Source organism: Watersipora subatra, chromosome 1 (genome assembly GCF_963576615.1).
Source record: "Watersipora subatra chromosome 1, tzWatSuba1.1, whole genome shotgun sequence".
In the NCBI taxonomy this organism is placed as follows: domain Eukaryota; kingdom Metazoa; phylum Bryozoa; class Gymnolaemata; order Cheilostomatida; family Watersiporidae; genus Watersipora; species Watersipora subatra.
Window position 1 is genome coordinate 18,577,308 of NC_088708.1, and position 19,382 is coordinate 18,596,689.

The following is a 19,382-nucleotide window of genomic DNA, read 5'->3' on the forward strand; positions in this document are numbered from 1 at the left end:
AGAGATAGGCGAATAACACATCAGGTCGCTAGTAGACGAGAATATCACAGATGCAAAACAAGTTCGTTTCCGATATAATAAATATAATCTTTCCGCCATCTATATTATTTATCTCAGTAGGCTGGGCAGAGAAAAAGGTTCAGAGTCTATTTTGAGACACAGGTCGATCCTATTACATTGTATTGTCTGTCGAGCGGTTGAATTGAGTGATACATACCAGGGATTAGTAAAGAATGCGAGATTAAAGTGATTACTATGATAAATGTCTGTAACAGTCGTGTATCACGAACAAATTAGCCTTAGGCACCTGTAACAAAACTTAAGCTAGGGTGATCATGTCTGTCATTACTATTGAATTAGATATAAGAGCTGCCTCTCTTTCGTGAGAAAACATTCAACTCTTTATTAAGGTAATATTAGTCGCATTCCCTGCATCTAGACTTGGTTTCTCCAGTTCAAACCCACATTTCATGAATTTTAGTTTACATCGACATAGATGAGCCTATGAGTGCCAAGGTGCTAGAAGAAGGGAAAAGGCTGACACTCGAGTGCCTGATCACAGGCCGACCGACACCGACTTACAGGTGGTTTAAAGACGGCCTCAGGATCTCATCCTCTAACAATCGCTATATTATAACCGACGTCGATTGGGGCAACAGGTTGGTGCTCTACGCCGAAGATTTGAGGTCAAGGCTCAATCTGACTGATTAGAGTTGGATGTGCCTTGTTCTGTAGCGTCTCTAAACTATAATATCCTTGCAAGCTAATAACCCTAATAGTTTCATCCTGTTTGCACTAAACAAACGTTCAGCTGGCTCATCATTGGTAGATATCTCCTCAGCCAGTACTTTATCAAGTGATGACTACTTATGACTTGATTAGCTAAGTTGGAGTACTTGACACTTTCAAGTGTTTGCTCTCCGGTTTAATAGCCGAGTCAGCGTGGCTTTCTATAGGCTGCTAGATCTGTACCCAGTTACGAATCGGCTGACTCCTCCCATCCTCGGCAGTCTCAGGGCTATGACTAACATAGTTAACAGCAACAGCGCATGGTCCACATTACTTGGCAGTTTATCTCTTTTGATGAGGACCTCATTAAGGGGATCAGAATACATCTGTAGATGTGGTTTATTTAACTGGCTCATCTCATCATAAAACAGGCATCAAAATCAGATCTTAAGCTTAACCTGCTCAGTTTTTCAAAATATGAAAAAATTATCTTCCGCTTAGTTTTACTGCGAAGAGTATTGACAGAACTATGGCTGCCGTAGATTGCCTGTCAATCAGTCCACTCTCAGCAGCAGAATTCTATACTGAGATAGTAGCTTGGATGATGCAGACAGCCGGAAGAAAACATTGCCCGACTGGTCTAGCTAGCAGGTGTCTTGTCATCTTATTACCTAGCAACAGTGATTCTACAAAGGCGTTTCAAAAAAACAACTTTTTCATGTTCTTTTAGACTGAGAATTTCTCGCACCAGTGTTGCAGATTCGGGACAGTACCTGTGTGAAGCGCAAAACGTCCAAGGCATAAAGAACACCTCAGCGCTTATCACTATTACACCAGGTTAGCCTCGGTATCTATGTACAGTCTCTAAAAGGTGTTGCTACATAGGACAGCATTCTTCTATACAAGCACCATTGCAATGACCAATATATTTTATATCAGACTTGATGGCTTCTGCACCAAGTTCAACACGCTTGTGTTTGTTTTGAATACTTTTGCATTCCATATATATCTCATTAGCCAATCGCAATAGTGATGAGCAAATCTATCACATTTTTAAAGGTTCTTGGCATGGTAAAACTAAGATTTTGGCATTTTATTTAATGTTGATCAAATAGAGATTAATGTTCAAACAAATTTTCTTAGTGGAACAAAAACTTTTAAATATTTTTCCCTTAAAAAAGCAACTTTTAGCAGCGCTTACAGCTTGTTAACCACAAACAATAGCCTTAAAATAATAGTACAGATCGTATCCTAATTACTCAAGCCGATAACTATTTCTTATATAACGATCTTCTGGATAAATAAAAGGATTTTAAAAAGTTCTATCAAAAAGTGAACCCACACAGCAATTTTCACTCAAGACTTTTTCAATGTCCTGACATGGCCCAGTCTAAATTAGTCCTAACAAACAAGAGTCAACTGTAACATCGAGAGTCAACTGTAACAACGAGGGTCAACTGTAACATCGAGGGTCAACTTTAATATCGAGGCGAGGGTCAACTGTAATATCGAGAGTCAACTGAAATATCCAGGGTCAACTGTAATATCGAGGGTCAACTGTAATATCGAGCAATCCTAATATATATTAAAAAGTTTTTGAAGTGATAAGATTAAGATTGTAGCATTTAATTTAAATTTAATCACTATAGAAAGAATTTTATTAAGAATGACTTTAACCATGCAATTTGATTAGCTAATATAGACTATGTACCTAAAAGAATGATTCCCCTCTTCATGCATCTTTGTAACAGAAACTTCAACAAGATGCAGCGGTGTATAAGTTTAACAGCTCAGATATAGTTTCAATGAGATATCACCAACTCTCGCAATAGTCTGTTTGGTTGAACTTTGAGATTGAAAAGGTAATCGTTGAGCATTGTCTAATTTTGCTGAACTTAAGCGAACTGGAGGAATGCTTTGCTTGTTTCGGCAGAGCAGCGGATATTGTGTTTGCTGTTATATGCACACCTGGTACGAAAGACAATGCTCACTGGGTGGTTCGAGTAATCTATGCTAAACATTTTCTGTGTGTACTGAGAGTACCGAGTTGGCGGTAACACAACCTCAAAATTAACTTGCAACAGCTGAGACCCTGTTAGTCTAGTATAAGCTAATCCGCTGTAATTTATGGTAGCATTAGAATAGCACAGACATCTCAGTGGTTAAATACTTTACGCAATAAGCGGTACACTCAGGTGCTGACAAGGAGAACTCCACAGCTTTCACCACCAGTACTGGCCTGAATTAGTATTCTCAAATGAGAAAATAAAAATTTGTATGGGCCACGGGAAGTAGCTGCCCAAACAAAACAATATTACAAAAAAGTCATTTCGAAGTAATATGTAATACTTAGAAATAGTGTGACGCGTACTGAATGTATTAAATGGTCAAATGGTCTACAGAGTGACAACCACTGCTAAGTGAGTTAGAATGAACATATAAACATCCGGATTTTGTATTGATGTCGCATCGACTGCTGTTCAACAGGACAGGAAGTGGATAAAGTTTGACATTAGCTTCTATTTATTTCTTTCGCACACTCCTCTTGATTAATAATTGATGAGCAACTTCAGAAGCAGATGCTAGTCTAAATAGAAGGCCTCATTATTTCCATCTACAGCAAGCACTTTCATAACATGTCAGTTGGGATGAGTGTTGATGAGAACACTCGGCCACTTCTGTCCACCATTGCTGCTCTTAGGTGACATGATACACCCAAGTATCTCTTACTCTCCGTTCTTCCTCGATGACCTACTACTATCCGTTAGTGTGTTTTGTTGTTGCTAGAACACGCACAATGTTAGTGTGTTTTGTTGTTACTAGAACACACACAATGTTAGTGTGTTTTGTTGTTACTAGAACACACACAATGTTAGTGTGTTTTGTTGTTGCTAGAACACACAAAATGTTAGTGTGTTTTGTTGTTGCTAGAACACACACAATGTTAGTGTGTTTTGTTGTTGCTAGAACACACACAATGTTAGTGTGTTTTGTTGTTACTAAAAAACATTGTCGAATAAGTAATAATTGATGTTCTGACTTTGTTGTAGTTGCACGAACCTCACCGCGACCTTATTCTGTTCAGCCAACAATAACTTCGAGGTATGTAAGTTGCAGCTGCTGTCTCAGCAGTCAGCATTCCTCGGTTTAGCCATTAGACTTTGCAGCTGACAAAAATGTCACGATGTGAACTTGAGGGTAATATATAGTTTCAACTGATATGTTTGAGTCAGTTGTTATGTACAGTATACATAAACTTGTCATGTTTACAAACAAAATGAGTTGATATCAGTAAAAGGGTTCCGGAGCAAGGTTTTGAGCAAAACATATAATTTATGAAATATTATTCATGATGGTTCCAGCCGTTCGTTTTATTTGCTGTCAATTCTGATGAGCTTACCAAAAGCTGACCTTCAGACTGGCTCTATTTATCATCGCTACTGATATCATTTTGTTTAATTTCTTTAACGACCTTTACTTGCAAATGTTAATCACTGATATTAGCAAAAAATGAACAAAATACATTAACATAGTAATTTTGTTTACAGAGATGTAGCCGCACCATTTTGTCAATTGTATAAAGTATCATACTGCGCTGGCTTCCTCGAAACCAAAGACATCTATGTTACTTCGAGACGTGACCAAAACCAAGGAGAGATCAATGTGATTAGTAAGTGATTCTTTCACTATTCAGCAGAATTCTAGGCGGTAGTTTATCATCTGTAGTCTTAGCTTCTTATCTATGCCAGCTGGAAATGTTTAAATTTTGTGGTTAATTTTCTTACCACTAAACTGATTTGACATTTGAGGGAAGGTAGTGAAATATCTCAGGGCGATGAAAAGAAAGATAATTTGTATGTCAGCATAACAGCTGTTGACTCATGTGGCTCATCAAACGGGAAGACGCTGATACTAAGTTTCCATATACGTATTGATAGTGTAGTGAAACCGGGTGCGCTGGCTCTGCAGCTCTATGCCGGGCCGACAAGTAAACCATGTTTCCATTTGGTGCTATGGTAGAGTGATGGTTGTACAACACCTTATGCCTGCGTATGAAGCAACAGGAAAACATGACATATGCGCACGCACAGGTGCGACACCAACGGTCGTTAAAGACGGTTCCATGGAACAAAGGTGGTGTATCGCACATTTGTTCACTTCCAAACAACGACGCAGAATAAGACCGACACGCTGTTTCCATGATGGCGTCGCAGAACCATATGGGGCGTGTCAAAAGACTATTGCTGTATGGAAACTTAGTAAAAGCTAATCTTTAGCTGCGCTCTTGCTCATATAAAACTTACTTTAAAATAAGGAGTTGTTTGCTCACAGCTATAGAATAATATTGTGTAACTAATTGATACCTTTTTGTTTTTATAAAAGGGATCTCTTATTTAACAAGAGATTTTTTATTAATGTGTAGAAATCTTTTCTATTAATTGACTCTTCGGTGCTTGAAGCATACTTATAATTTTTAATAATAATTGTTAATATAATAATCATTATAATAGTAATTAATTATTATAATAATTATAATAGTATTAAAATATTATTATAACTACAGTCAAACATGGATAACTCGTCCACGGGTAGCTCGAACACATGGTTAATTCGAACATTTCCTTTGGTCCGTTCCCACGCAATGATAAATTGCTATATATAACTCGAACTCAACACTGTTAATTCGAACTGTTTTTTTGCCCAACAGCTGCTGAAACGGTTGTTTTCGCTTTAGAAAATCACTTTATTCAAAGCCATAGAGGTAAACTTCATCTTTTCGTAATTCATAAGCGTCGTTATTACCACCATCGGCAAAATATTTTTGTCAACGACTTTTCTAAAAGTTTGGTGAAATTTGATTTATACTGCGATACGATGAATAGTACGGGCTAGCCGGGTCACGCGCGCAAGAATTTTCGCCACGCACATACAAAACAAAAATCGCATGTTGTTTTGTATGTGCGTGGCGAAAATCCTTGAGTGCGTGACTCGGCTAGCCCGTGATGAATATTTTTCCGACGTTGATTCCGTGTTGAATCAACGTCGGAATGTTGAATGTTTAAAACGTCTTAAAAAATGTTGTAATTAAACGTATACGTTGTCTGAGCTACAAAAAACTATTCATCGTTTGACCTAAACACAGAATACGTGTGTACATTCAATAAGTATCTATTAAAAAAGCGTGAGTGATATAGAATGTACCGTAAAACCTCGTAAAACTTCTAATTGAACTGCCTCGGAGTGTTGCTCTCAACGAATCCCAGGTAAAGTAAGGTAATCTGCATAAACTTCAAGAAAAAACGGCAAAATTGATCGTGGGTAAAACCCCAAAAGAAAAAAATGTCTTTTCTTTTGAGCATTTCAACAACGATCAAGTTTTGCCAATGTCAATCTGAAAAACGTCCTGGCAATAACATCACCTCAAACAACAAACCAATCTCAAGTGATAGAAAAATCTCTATACTTTTTCATGAAAACGTTTTAAACTTTACATTAGAAGCATTTAATTTGAAACAAGCCATTTGTGCTTTTGATTTATATTATAGTTTGTATATGTACATGTATCTACTAATAAATAAGTAAATATATAGACTTGTGACAGTGCTCTGATAACTTGAATGCTCTGATAATTCGAACACTTTTGCTCGGTCCCTTGAAGTTCGAGTTATCCATGTTTGACTGTATATTATTATAATTATATAATATTATAATTATATAGAATTATAATAATAAATATTGTAATTATAATATATATATAAATTTATAATATAATTATTATTATATTACATATTATAATATAATAGTATATAAATAATTATATTATATTTGAATGATAGATGTTAGAGAAGTTATGTACTCTTTAAACTATTTTGATGCTGTTGACAGACATGGTAGCAGAGCTGACTGCCAGAGAGGTGCTCGCAAACACTCGCTGCTTTGAAAAAAGTGTTGAAGCAGCATGTTATGTTCAAATGCCAATTTGTGTCGAGAGGCAAGGGAAGCCGCCCGTACCAAGAAGACTGTGCAAGCAAGAGTGCATGGCTCTCTATCAGCTTTGCAAGGATGACTTTAAAGGTTGACTATAAGATTTTATGACCATTTTTTCAATTGCTTCACGAGGTGCAATTTTATACTAAATTATACAATACATATACAATATGTACAATTCGATACTATACACTATGTTTTTTATGTAAAACTCTTGGCAAGACCTTTTAAAACAATAATAAGTCAGCACATAAATTACTAGGAAATACTAATGCGAATATTCTTTGAAGATTCGAGCTCCCAGAACAGTGGCTACAGACCTGCACATCTATCCTCAGACAAGCAAAATATGTTTGCTTTTACCTTAACAAATTGAACATTTCATTTTAATTGTTTTACAATAATTGTATTGGTATTCTTGTATTGCAATACTTGTATTGCAATACTTGTATTGCAATACTTGTATTGCAATACTTGTATTGCAACATGAGCATTACAAAGAATATTCGCATTAGTACTTCCTAGTAATTTATGTGCTGACTTATTATTGTTTTAAAAGGTCTTGCCAAGCCAAGAGCTTTACATAAAAACAGTGTATAGTATCGAAATTTACATATTGCATATATTGTATGTATATTGTATAATTTGTATTGCAACATGAGCATTGCAATACTTGTATTGCAATACTTGTATTGCAATATTTGTATTGTAATGCTCATTATGCAAGTCAAGTATTGCAATACAAGTATTGCAATACAAGTAATGCAATACAAGAATTACAATACAATTATTGTAAGACAATTAAAATAAAATGTTTAATTTGTTAAGGTAAAAGCAAACATATTTTGCATGTCTGAGGATAGATGTGCAGGTCTGTAGCCACTGTTCTGGGAGCTCGAATTTTCACAGAATATTCGCATTAGTATTTCCTAGTAAATTATGTGCTGACTTATATTTGCTTTAAAAGATCATGCCAAGAGTTTTACATAAAAACAGTGTATAGTATCGAATTGTACATATTGTATATATTGTATATATATTGTATAATTTGTATTGCAACATGAGCATTGCAATACTTATAACTTGCAATACTTATATTGCAGTTATTGTATTGCAATGCTTATGTTACAATGCTTGTAATGCATTTATTGAATTGCAATGCTTATGTTACAATACTTGTAATGCAGTTCTTGTATTGCAATGCTTATGCTGTAATACTTGTAATGCACTTCTTGGAGTGCAATGCTCATGTTACAATACTTGTAATGCCCTTCTTGAATTGCAATGCTTATGATGTAATACTTGTATTGCAACTCTTGTATTGCAATTCTTGAATCATAGTGATTGTGTTGCAATGCTTTTATTAAAATGCTTGTATTGCAATACTTGCATAGCAATCTTTCTCTTGCAATACCTGTGTTACAATGCTTTTGTCGTAGTGTTTGTATTGTTGCACTTGTATTCAGTGCTAATGGTGGTAATGCATTGTTTATACTTATTAACTTGTATTGCTGTGTTTATAAAGCATTACTTAAAGAGTAGTGTCTGTATTGCAGTTATTGTATCGCACTAGTTTTATTGCAGACAACAATGACTGGAGCGTGCTTCCTGATTGCTCCCCTCTTGATGACAATGCAGGATGCATCCACATTGGCCTCACGGTTATCAGTAGTAAGTTTTAATTTTATTCACTTTACGTACTGCCAGCCATCTGCATTTTTTAACTTATTCTATGCCAATTTTGCATCGAAATGATTGACTGTAAATTGTGAATTTTGCTACTTGTACATAATTATCTTTTAAATCAGCAGCAACCAAATCTAGTTCATAATTTATATTTTCAAAATTGCTAAAATCGTTTAAGACCACACTCAAGTCAGCTAACACCAAAAATAATTTGTAGACCGTTATATCAAATTAAACCGTTATTATATGAATTTTTTCAAAAAGCCACAAGTAATATCCGAATGACATACTAAAAACCCTTGTTTATCTGATTTATATGGCACTAAAGTTCCTTCAGACTAATTACTTTTCTCTTCATTTTTTAAACGCGTCTGCAACTACTTAAAACTGCAAAATTCAAACTCAAAATCATGCTGTTAGCCTTTGATCAATGTTATCTGAAGAAGACCAAATTTAGTGTCTCTAGTTTATAACTACTCTCTCAGACACACAGGCTCTCTCAGACACACAGGCTCTCTCAGGCACAGAGGTACACTTCAAATCTTGAGCTTTTGAATAGAATATAGCTATATAGAGTCATCAAAAACAATCTGAAAAAGTATTTTCCTTCTAATACTTATCATCACACGCGAGTGAAAAGTCTACACGCTGTCATGATGAGACAACTACGCTGTCATGATGAGACAACTAGGCAGCATAATGAATCTCACCTGGAAAGATAAGGTCAAGGACAGCAAAATTCTAAAATGGGCTGACCTCCCATTCTTGGCAGATATCCTGCTAAAAAAGGTCTAAGATGGCTGGGATATGTGTGCAGGATGAGTTATGAGTGATTACCAAGACAGCTATTGTATTCACAACTCTATGAAGGAAAGAGGAATCGGGGCAGATCCAGACTGAGAGACAAAAATGTAAAAAAGTAACATGAGCTGAGGGAACTAGACATAAATAGATGACAAGAGAAGGTGAAAACCAGAGCTACTCGGAAGTCTGTGATGAAACTTAAACCATAGAACAGCCATTGTCTAAATGACTAACTGCAAGAGAGACAGAGATTTATAACCATTCCCTTTTAACCTTTTTGTGTATTTATTAGACTAGTCAGTAATACCGTTTTAACTAACTTGGATTGCTATAGAATTGGCTATATTCTGCACACTCAACCCGTGAGTGTCAAAATGCTAAACATCTATAATACGAACATTTAAATATGTCCAAATTGGTTGTTGATCTTCAGGTTAGTCATCACTTTAGCAAATCTTCTGACACCGGCAGCTTACGTTCGACACTTTGAAGCCTGAGATAGTCGGAGTGCTGTTTTCTCATCAGCACGAGGAAGCTCGGCTGCCTCGTTTCTTTTTGTTTTACTCACTTCCGATTTAGGTAGAAATACCAAATTTTGGACAATATGTGAGTGATGAGTTTTCAGCAGAATTCTGATGTTTCATGCTGATTGCAATACTACTTATTGAAACATTGCCAAAATTCTAAAGACATTTTAAACTGGTTGAGAAATGTAAAATGGCTGCCGACAGGACATTTTTTTATAATGACACACTCATAGCAGTTTTTAATGATTAAGGCTCAGAAATAGACAAAACTAGAAAGCTTCTCAGCAACTAGAGCTTTACACTAAAACTAATAATTGTTTTTCTATGCATATGAAACACGAAGCCTCTATCAGATTCTGGAGTAATACAATAATACATTTTTTCAGTTACCTCTAGAACATAACTTTTTGAGGTTGTAAAATAAAAACTATTCGCTCTATATGATGCCTGTATTTTTCATTGTGTTCTACAAGCTTACAGCTTCAAAAGGGTATACAGTATAAAAAAGTATACCTATACCTTATGCTATCCTAAGTACTTTCTTTTGTTTATCATTGACTTCTATAAGCGCTAAGGTTCATTATGATATTCAGTTCAGAAGGAGTTGTGCTACCCTAAGTGCTTTCACAGTCAGTGGAAAGTTGTTAATACTATCCAGCATCAGAGTACCTGCTTGTATGAACTAGACTAGGTATCAAAGTGTTAAAGCAATTAAATATTTATTATTTATGCATAAGGAATACATAATGTTTATTTATTATTTAAAAACATGCTAGAATACTACAAGCTAGCTGTTAAGGCAAATATGGCCAATAGCACAGTGATCGCTTCCAATATGATATCACGAAAACGACGTACAGTGAATAGCGCGGGTACGACTCCTATACCAATACTCAATATACCCTTCTTGTTATAACAGGCTGTTAAAATCATTGGGCTTAGGTTACAAATAAATTACCATACCTGAGAAGTTTTACTGTGAAGACAAGACCTGTTTAGCTCTCATTCTCATTTGATTCTTATCACCTTTAGCTGAGAGTCCAGACGAGGAAGAGGTAAAAGATGTGATGGACAACATAATGAAGGTTGTGCTGCCGGTAGGGCTGTTGGTGCTGCTAGTAGTTGCCATCATAATAGTAGTAACTTGTATATGCAGAAGGAGGAGAAAACTCCCAGGTAAGTTCAACTAATAACCACCGTTATGAAATGTGTACTCTATGATACGGATGGTTGTATATAAGAAGCAATTACGGTTTAGTCAGCAATTATAGTGGAGCTAAAGTTACTCCCCTAGGGAATACGTTAGTCATAAGATGGTAGTTAGACATTCCAATGAGTCTGAGTAATTCAATCATTCATTATTTTGCAACAGCGATGGGTCAGCGAGTACTTATATATATAATTTGTAATTAAATATGATTTCACTGTAGCATAAATGCATTTAATGTACTAGTCTATGATTTTATAGGGTGGATATTTGATATACCATCTCAGGTTCTTCTTAATCGTTTCTGCATGATATATGATGAGAGAATTTCTATTTTAGGTAATTCAGTTCCATCAAGCAATGGTAGCCAAGGGAAAAGTGTTGAGCTGAGTAGTCTAAGTGACAGGGCCGCACCCGTATATATCAAAGACATCTCATTGGATAATATCAATATGTTGCAAGAACTCGGAGAGAGCAGTTATGGTAAAGTTTATCATGGACAGGTTTTTGGACTGTATGGCACCAACACGGCTTCTACGGTTTTCATCAAATGCTTGCAAGAGAAGGCAAATCCCGAGCAGCAGGCAAACTTCAAGGAAGAAATGCTGAGCATGTCAGAGTTGAGACACCAGCATGTCGTCTCACTGCTGGGGATAAGCACCAAGGGCATCACCCAGTGCCTCCTCTATGAGCACCTTCAACTGGGTGACTTCCGACAGTTCCTTCTGAGTCAGCAGTCAAGAGGTAATAGTCTCACTTGCAAAGAACTCATGTACATAATAACTCAGGTAGCTTCTGCTCTCGAGTATCTATCTAGCCTACTATATATCCACAAGGATGTCGCCGCACACAATGTGATTGTCAGCCATAATTTAAATGTAAAGCTCTCCAATCTGAACATTATTCATGGTGTACACTCTGCCAACTACAGTACACTCCACAATTGTCTCCTCCCTATAAGATGGCTTCCTGCGGAGTCAATAACGTATAACAAGTTCAGTAAGGAAACCGATGTCTATTCTTATGGCGTTTTTATGTGGGAGGCCTTCAGTGGCGCACAGCAGCCGTACGCTAGTTTCACCAATCAGGAAGTAATCGAGATGGTCAGATCGAGGCAGTTGCTGGCATGTCCCAATCAGTGTCCGTCTCGTCTGTATTCACTCATGGTTGAGTGCTGGCATGAAGTGCCTGACAAGCGGCCTTCTGCTAAAGAAGTGCATCAGAAACTAAGAGCGTGGTATTTGGACAATACATATGCAATAAGCACTACGACTGGGCCATCCATCTCCGCATCCGGGTCAACCTGTACGGCGCCATCACATCATAGCAGTACAGGAATTCCTGCAAGCAACCCTAATATTAATCACAACATGGAGGTGCAAGGGAGTAGAAATGGAATGAATGACGGAATAATGAAACCAGGATACCTAAAGGAAGACCCAGCACCCTACTACAGTACAATTGATTCATCATATGAGCCACACAATGGCCGACATACGCCAAGCAGTTCCTCCTTTGACAATGCGTCCGAGTATACGGACTCGACCAACCCACCTCTTATAAATAACAAGCAGCCTCCTAACTATTACGCCGCCTCTACACCTTCCCACAGGTACGCCAGCCTTAGCAGACGCCAGCCTGAAACTGATTTTGCTACGCAGACTACGCCACTCTTCTCACAGATTGACCAAGTGTGAAACATTCATATTCTCCGATGTTTCTTTTCTCTTTGAAGCAGTTGAAACGGTGATAAGTGTTCACCTTCCCATCAACCGCGAGCTATCCTTGTGGATATCCTGGTGCCATCTTGAATAGTCATACCAAAACCTAGCTTTTTATCTATTGTACACCTGCTGCTATTATTTATATTCACATTGAAGAAAGGTTGAGACAATCAGCCACCCAAGTATTGGAAAGTCTCTCAGCCAAGAACTGAGGCTATCAAAACTTTGTATTTATAAAGAAATGTGTTGTACAAGTATAGAAGATTTAGATTCTGTGCAATTGTTTGGTGAAGCCCTGCAGTTGTGTCCCCTGCATTTGTCTTTGCTAGCCGTATTTGTACATGACATTATTGTCCTTTTGTTTTGTACTTTATTAAACCAGTAGAGAATAAGAACAGAACTATCAACCAGTCTATATGTAGATGCAGACGCGCATATTTCTGTGGGTCCCAGTGAAAGCAGTAAAATTAAATATAATTGAAATAGTTCATGAGTAAATAATTTTTTTAAATTTTCATACAGCAATTCGTGTATAATCAGAAATAGTATTTTATCTGATCTTTCGAGCAGAAAACATTGATGATTTGTACTATTTCCAACAAAAACTGCGAAATTCAGAACGGAGTTGATGCATTAACCCAACATTCTAAAATTTCATGACAAAAACTCCCTGTTTTACAGTCTACTTGGAGGAAGAGCAATATGTATTACAGATATTCCAAGTGCTAAACAGTCCACTATATACAATATGCCAGGCTTGCTTTCATCACCAACTCTCAGACAATCAATAATTGAGGCATTAGTGGGCTGCCTGCGGGTGGGTCACCTTTCTTTCGACTCCTGCCAAGTATTTCTCTGGTATCCCTGCTGCCCTGTAAATATTCAAAGATTCATATGAAACACAGCACACACCTAATGATAAAAGAAAAATCATGTGAACACAACTCCACATGAGCTCATCACACCTAACACATAATGTATATATTAACTATAATTGTTTAGTCTCGCTAGGAGGTGAACAGCGTTGTACGTACTTGAGCTCTCCTAGTTTCTTCCTTTTAACCTCATCAAGTTTGAGACGTCGTAGTCTAGCCTCCTCATCCAGGCGCACACCCTCTTCAAAGAAAGCGTTTCTCTCTGATATCTTCACCTGTTCTTTCTCCCTTATTTGGTCCAGAACATCATTTCTGTGTACCACGCGGTTCTTGTGTTGAATCTCCTCCTCACGTTGCTCCTTTTCTATCAGCTCTTTCTGTGCCCTACAGGTAGAGCAGTTAAAAAATGTAACATAGTCGTAGCATAAACATTAAACATAGCATGGACAGTGTAGACTACATGGTTACTTGAGCTCTCATGACTAACTAGCCTATGGCGTGTTAGTATTAAGTAATCACTTCAAGGTCACATTTGTGGTCAGTGAGGTGCTATGTATGTAGGTGTTCCTGAGTGTGACAGAGCCTGTTCGAAACACAGGATGGTTTATAGTGCAACATATGATAGCTACATCTGTGTATGAATTACAACTCTTGCAGCTGCCTAACTTATTCTCAAAGAACTTGACTGAACAATAAACTAATACTGTATATACAAGCTGCTAGTGAAACTGAAGTTTTAAGACATTTAGCAACCTAAGTGATGGTAATCAATGTCTTAATTTTGTGTGCTCCATGTGCAGAGGTTTGCAACATGGTGCATAGCGTTAGTCTTCAAGTCAAGACCTTTCCATCAAGTACAAACGCATCCTGGTTTAAAGTGGGTTCAAGGACTATACTTGAAGCAGCATATATATGTGCTGTCAAAAGTTAAAGATATTTAAGCTGCAAGGTGGTGGTTACTTCTTTAGACAGCTTGACTACCAAAATAGTGAACTGCAATTTGAACGCGAACTACGTGTATAATATTTTTATAAAACAACTCAACTTGACCTAGAATTCTACTTGAAGATACAAATTAGTGATTAGATATACCAAAGCTAGTAGCACTTACCGAAGGACTCGCTCAAAATCATTGCGCTCTCTCTGTGCCTGAACCGCCAAAAAGTGCTCTTTCTGTTCCATCTGCTGAGACCGAGCCTGCTTGAGTGACGCCTCCACCATGGCCTTCTTTCGAGCCTCTTCCGACTCTTTGCGCCTCCATTCTCTTTCCGCTTGCTCAGCTGCGCGCTTAGCTCTCAACGCATCTCTCGTTGCTTGCTCATCTTGAGCCCTTTCTTGAAGACCTCTCAGTCGCGCTGTCTCCTTCTCCTTCTCTATGCGAATCTTCTCCTGCAGTTTAATAAGCCCTACTTTAGTTTGCAACGTGATAACAGATATGCCCTTTAGCCAGATATACACGCATATATGAGAAGTTATCTACACATACATGCTCATGCATAGCGGAATCCTTATGAGCACATACGGTACAATATGTACAGCAATTGTAATTTGCATGCAGTCTATATGTACATACGCTAAGTTGCGTGTATCTATAATTGTGCATAGTAAGTTATGCATAGCAGTAAGTTATATATTCCTTAAAGCAATGAACTAGGCTACAAATTATATTTTATAATTTGTAGCCTAGTTATTTGCTAAGCTAAGGAAGCTGAGTTAGATCTAAAATGGCTAATCCACAAATGAGAGAGAATATAAAACTTTTCAGAGAATATAAAACTGTTTTTACAGCCTAAAAATAGTTGAATACCTGAATATATAACATCGAAACAACAACCAATTTAAATCTCTGCAGATTCAATTGTTACAACAACTGGTTGATTAATAACAAAAAATAACAAGTTTATTATTTGGTTTTGTTATGTTTACAGTAAGCCTAGTGCTTTGTTTATTTTGTTATCATTAATACTTACATGAGATTTTATAAATGTAAAAAATTTTATGAGAGAAATCGGTAGTGTCGCTATTTCTATTATCATTTAATAAATGTTTCAACAAAGAAAAACAAAAAATAAAGCTTTTTAGCGCAGCAATCAACTACAATCATAAAGCGTTGTAGTAAAAATGTATCAGGTTTAAAAATGTATCGCTTTTTATTCATTTTGCAAATGAGTGAAACACGGCTAAGACCTTTGAAACCTTTAAAACAAAACTTCATTTCTATATCCTAGGTTTTGATTTAATTTAAAGGTGAATCAAATCTAAAATGCTTCACATTTCAATTGCATTATCTCTGATAGCTGTCTTGTTGTCTATTTTAAAATGTGTAAATGGCAATCCAAGAAATATATATACATTTCTATTATTTCAACACCAAACCTTTTCTACTAGCAAATGGGATGGGAGATAATATCATTTTTGTTTTTTTTCCTCATCTATTTTCTATTATGTATGTACATCAAGGCTCCATTAACCTCTTCATACTGACCTACCTACATTGATTCGCCCACACTCTCCTCTCCATATTGACCTGCCTACACCAACCTGGTGACACTGACCTGTTCACATTAACCTGCCCCACTGAACTGCCCACACCAACCTACCCACACTGACCTGCTCACACCCACCTGCTGACATGGGCCTGTTTACATAGCCCTGCCCATACTGATCTACACACATTGCCCTGCTCACACTGATGTGCACACACTGCCTTGCTCACACTGATGTGCACAAATTGCCTTGCTCACATTGATGCGCACACATTGCCTTGTTCACACTGACATGCCCACATTGCCTTGCTCACACTGACCTGCGCACATTGCCACTGACCTGCTCACGCTCATAGGCAGCTTCTCTCTCTGCCTTTTCCTGTTGATACTCCAAAACCCTCAGTTCCAAAATTTTGTCCTGCTCAGCTTGCAATTTCTTCCTTTCTAAGAGAGCATCATTTGCAGCATTCAGCTGGTCCTACAATTATGACAGACAATAATAGTGCTTTTTGTTCATTCTACAGACACCTCCCTTGTTTAATAGACATAATAGAGAGAGAGAGAGGTGTGAGTGAGAGGACTCCTTGAATCCATTGTTATTCCTCGGTTATCACAAGTTTTCACCACTTTTTTGAATTCTCTACTAATGCTTCTGCATATCGAACCATAAAGCAATAAACACGTGTATGATGCCTGTGTAAAGGAAATAAGTTAGATGAGATGCGTGAAATGCTGACCCGAAGTAGATGCTGCTCGGCTGCCTTTTTCTCCAATTTGTTCCTGTCTTCCTCCATTAGTTTCTCAAGATACTTTTGCATCTGTATGTTTTCCTGATCCTTCCTTTCAAGCTCGAACAGTCGCTCTTGTTCATTCTCTGATATCTGCTCCAGAATCTGAGTCGCTCCAATCAGCCTACATGACAGCATAACACACGTATCAAAAGGTCTAAGTCAGGGCCGGTTTCTAAACATTACCTAACAAGGGATAAAAATGTTCCTCTTGCAGCTGTACATTCCACTCTTTTCTATGATCAATTATTTATTGTTAGTTCATAGCAACTCTTGTGCATAAAAATTATATTTGTAATATCACAAAGGAGGGCTGTCAAAATATCCGAAACAACTGGAATGGGTAAATATAAACAGATTAGTATACTAATAGATGAGCTTTAGAAAATTTTGGAATTAATTGCAACGTTATAAATCAAATCTTACTATAATAAGAGTAGCGTTTGTCCAGGCAAAAGAGTTAAGAAAAAAATTGCCTCGCACAGAAATTGAACCCATATACTGCAATTTATAGTCCGGCGCTCCAACCATTACACCACTTGACGAATTAATCATGCATTGACTCATTACCCATTACGATCTCTCACAGTGCACGGAGCTGCTTAGTGTAGTAGTAGTGACAACACTAAATAGTTTACCTTTCCTCTCTTCGTTTTCTCTCGATCTCTTCCTGCATGGCGATGGCATTCAATCGATCAATTTCCATCATTTGATCTAACCTCTTCTCTTCCACTTGCATTTCTCCATTGATCACCTTCTTTTCCAAAATTTGTGCATCTCGAATAGCATGACATTTTGCATTCAATATCATCTACAAATAAAATAAGTAGATCGTTGTTATTCCACTAACCTATGACTCAAGGAAAGACTCATCCGTTTACTTCAACCTTTTCCAATACACCGTACACACGAAGGTGTACTTGCTTTCACTTGTTTATAATCGAATATGCAAATTTAGCTCAATATTCCTTTGTTGCTATGGCTCTTGGTACAACTATAGCTGTAGTTCTCAACCCTAACAACATTCAGTAGATTTACTCCGCACCTCATTCAGGTTCTTTATTTCATCTTCTTGCTCTTGTCTCTGCTCGTTTGCCTTTTCAAGGAGGTGTTGAGCTCTTTCCTTAGCCTCTTCCTCAAGGTCATTCAATGGTTCGTTGTGCTGACGCTGAAGCTCCATTGATTGCAAAAAGTTTTTTCTGTCTTGAGCTGCCATCTGTAAAATAACCAAAATGTGAATGTCATTTTGTTATACTTCAATTAGCTGTACCAAAATGAAGAGCATCAAAGCAAAACTGACACATAATAATAAAAATAATAACAATAAAAGTGTCTACCATTTTTTCTTCTTTGTCCTTTTTCATATGTTCTTCTTTAGCAGCTTTTTCAGCCTTTGTCAGCACCCTAGCTCTGTCTTTGAGTTGTAAAAAGTCAAAATAGCCAAGGACACACGATTCACCTGACGGATCAGATTCTGGAACTCTAAATAATATAAAAATAATTTTAGCTTATTTTTAGCACCGTAGTACTATAAATGATGCAACAGTATATTGTAACTAAATCAAAACTTTAAAGTTGCTTTTGATTCAAAAACATGTGATGCAATGCGAACTAACAAAAACAAGGGGGAAATTTTTTTGTAAAAGCCACAAAAATTTTATCATACTTCAGTAGGAAATTCAGGCAATTTACATTTTTAATGCTGCCAAAAAGATGGCTATAAGCCAACTCAAATTGGGAAATTATTACAGTTTTGACAACCGCTAATCTAATGAAACATGCAAAGAAAGAACTCACATGAGATTTCTTATCAAATCTTTGGTTATCACTTGCACCGTCTCTTTTTTGACTTTTCTAGTTCCTGATTTTCTTTGGGGAGCTGCAGGAGCAAACATCTCTTCTTCTAGAACTGGCTTAGTCGTGCTAACATTCTTTGCTGATTTACCAAACAAACTTTCATCAACTTGTGATTTGTGACTAACAGTTCTATATTGTCTTGTTTTGGCTCTGTTAGAACGCGTGCTGCCAGCACTGCTGTGCATGCTGATCGCGCTTCCCGGCTGAAATGGACGTATTAGCGCATCAAACAAACGGCATTTCATATTTTATCTGTGGTAAATACTTTGGCTTGTCCCATACGAGCGTGCATTAAACATCGTTCAAAAATGTTATAACACTACACCTATTATACTACTAAAACATAACGTTCGAATGTCAACTCTTTTTTATAATCTACCTTAGTTGAGAATAGTTACGTATGGTGTTCACAATCTATTACACTGATGATGATATGGCAAATAATTCTAGAGCTGATAGCATCTTTCCACACAAACTTTACTACAGAACCATTTAAAAGTCTAATGAACTTACCATTTTGATGCTTGAATTGACAGCAAGCAAATGTTTCTCTTATCGTTATAAGATTTTGTGCGCGAAAAAATCTACAACAGCCACTGGATTCTCCGTTACTAACTTTGTTGCTACCTTATCGCTAAGCAAGCGCAATGAAAACGGATGTTGTCGTGTCTCCGTAGCGACGGATTTAATATGGAGTTGTGTTCTGTTTCA

At 37.1% G+C, this 19,382-nt stretch overlaps 2 protein-coding genes across 2 annotated transcripts in view; one reads left to right on the plus strand and one right to left on the minus strand.

Moving 5' to 3' along the window:
- LOC137385386 (inactive tyrosine-protein kinase transmembrane receptor ROR1-like) overlaps nt 1–13,080 on the plus strand; it is a 28,570-nt gene extending 15,490 nt beyond the window's left edge. The window contains exons 5-12 of the mRNA XM_068071836.1: nt 482–659; nt 1,460–1,566; nt 3,780–3,831; nt 4,278–4,399; nt 6,616–6,804; nt 8,302–8,388; nt 10,767–10,910; nt 11,281–13,080. Of these exons, the coding sequence (XP_067927937.1) occupies nt 482–659; nt 1,460–1,566; nt 3,780–3,831; nt 4,278–4,399; nt 6,616–6,804; nt 8,302–8,388; nt 10,767–10,910; nt 11,281–12,638 (2,237 nt within the window). The 3' untranslated portion in view covers nt 12,639–13,080. The remainder of the gene's footprint in view (nt 1–481; nt 660–1,459; nt 1,567–3,779; nt 3,832–4,277; nt 4,400–6,615; nt 6,805–8,301; nt 8,389–10,766; nt 10,911–11,280) is intronic.
- Nucleotides 13,081–13,186: 106 nt separating this feature from the next.
- LOC137385387 (cilia- and flagella-associated protein 45-like) lies at nt 13,187–19,305 on the minus strand. Its single transcript, XM_068071837.1, has 10 exons — nt 19,185–19,305; nt 18,612–18,874; nt 18,152–18,296; nt 17,860–18,030; nt 17,453–17,625; nt 16,764–16,938; nt 16,367–16,504; nt 14,652–14,929; nt 13,700–13,924; nt 13,187–13,537 (listed from the first exon to the last, which is right to left on the minus strand). Exons 1-10 carry the CDS (start codon nt 19,185–19,187, stop codon nt 13,465–13,467), a joined length of 1,644 nt encoding a protein of 547 aa, XP_067927938.1. The 5' UTR covers nt 19,188–19,305; the 3' UTR covers nt 13,187–13,464.
- Nucleotides 19,306–19,382: the final 77 nt, after the last annotated feature.

What these genes read in the sequence shown, in the direction of transcription:
- LOC137385387 (XM_068071837.1), bottom strand. An exon ending in AGGACAAAGAAGAAAAAATG is followed by an intron (nt 18,031 to 18,151) that starts GTAGACACTTTT and finishes GTTATTTTACAG; the next exon opens with ATGGCAGCTCAAGACAGAAA. An exon ending in AAGAAACTAGGAGAGCTCAA is followed by an intron (nt 13,538 to 13,699) that starts GTACGTACAACG and finishes GAATATTTACAG; the next exon opens with GGCAGCAGGGATACCAGAGA.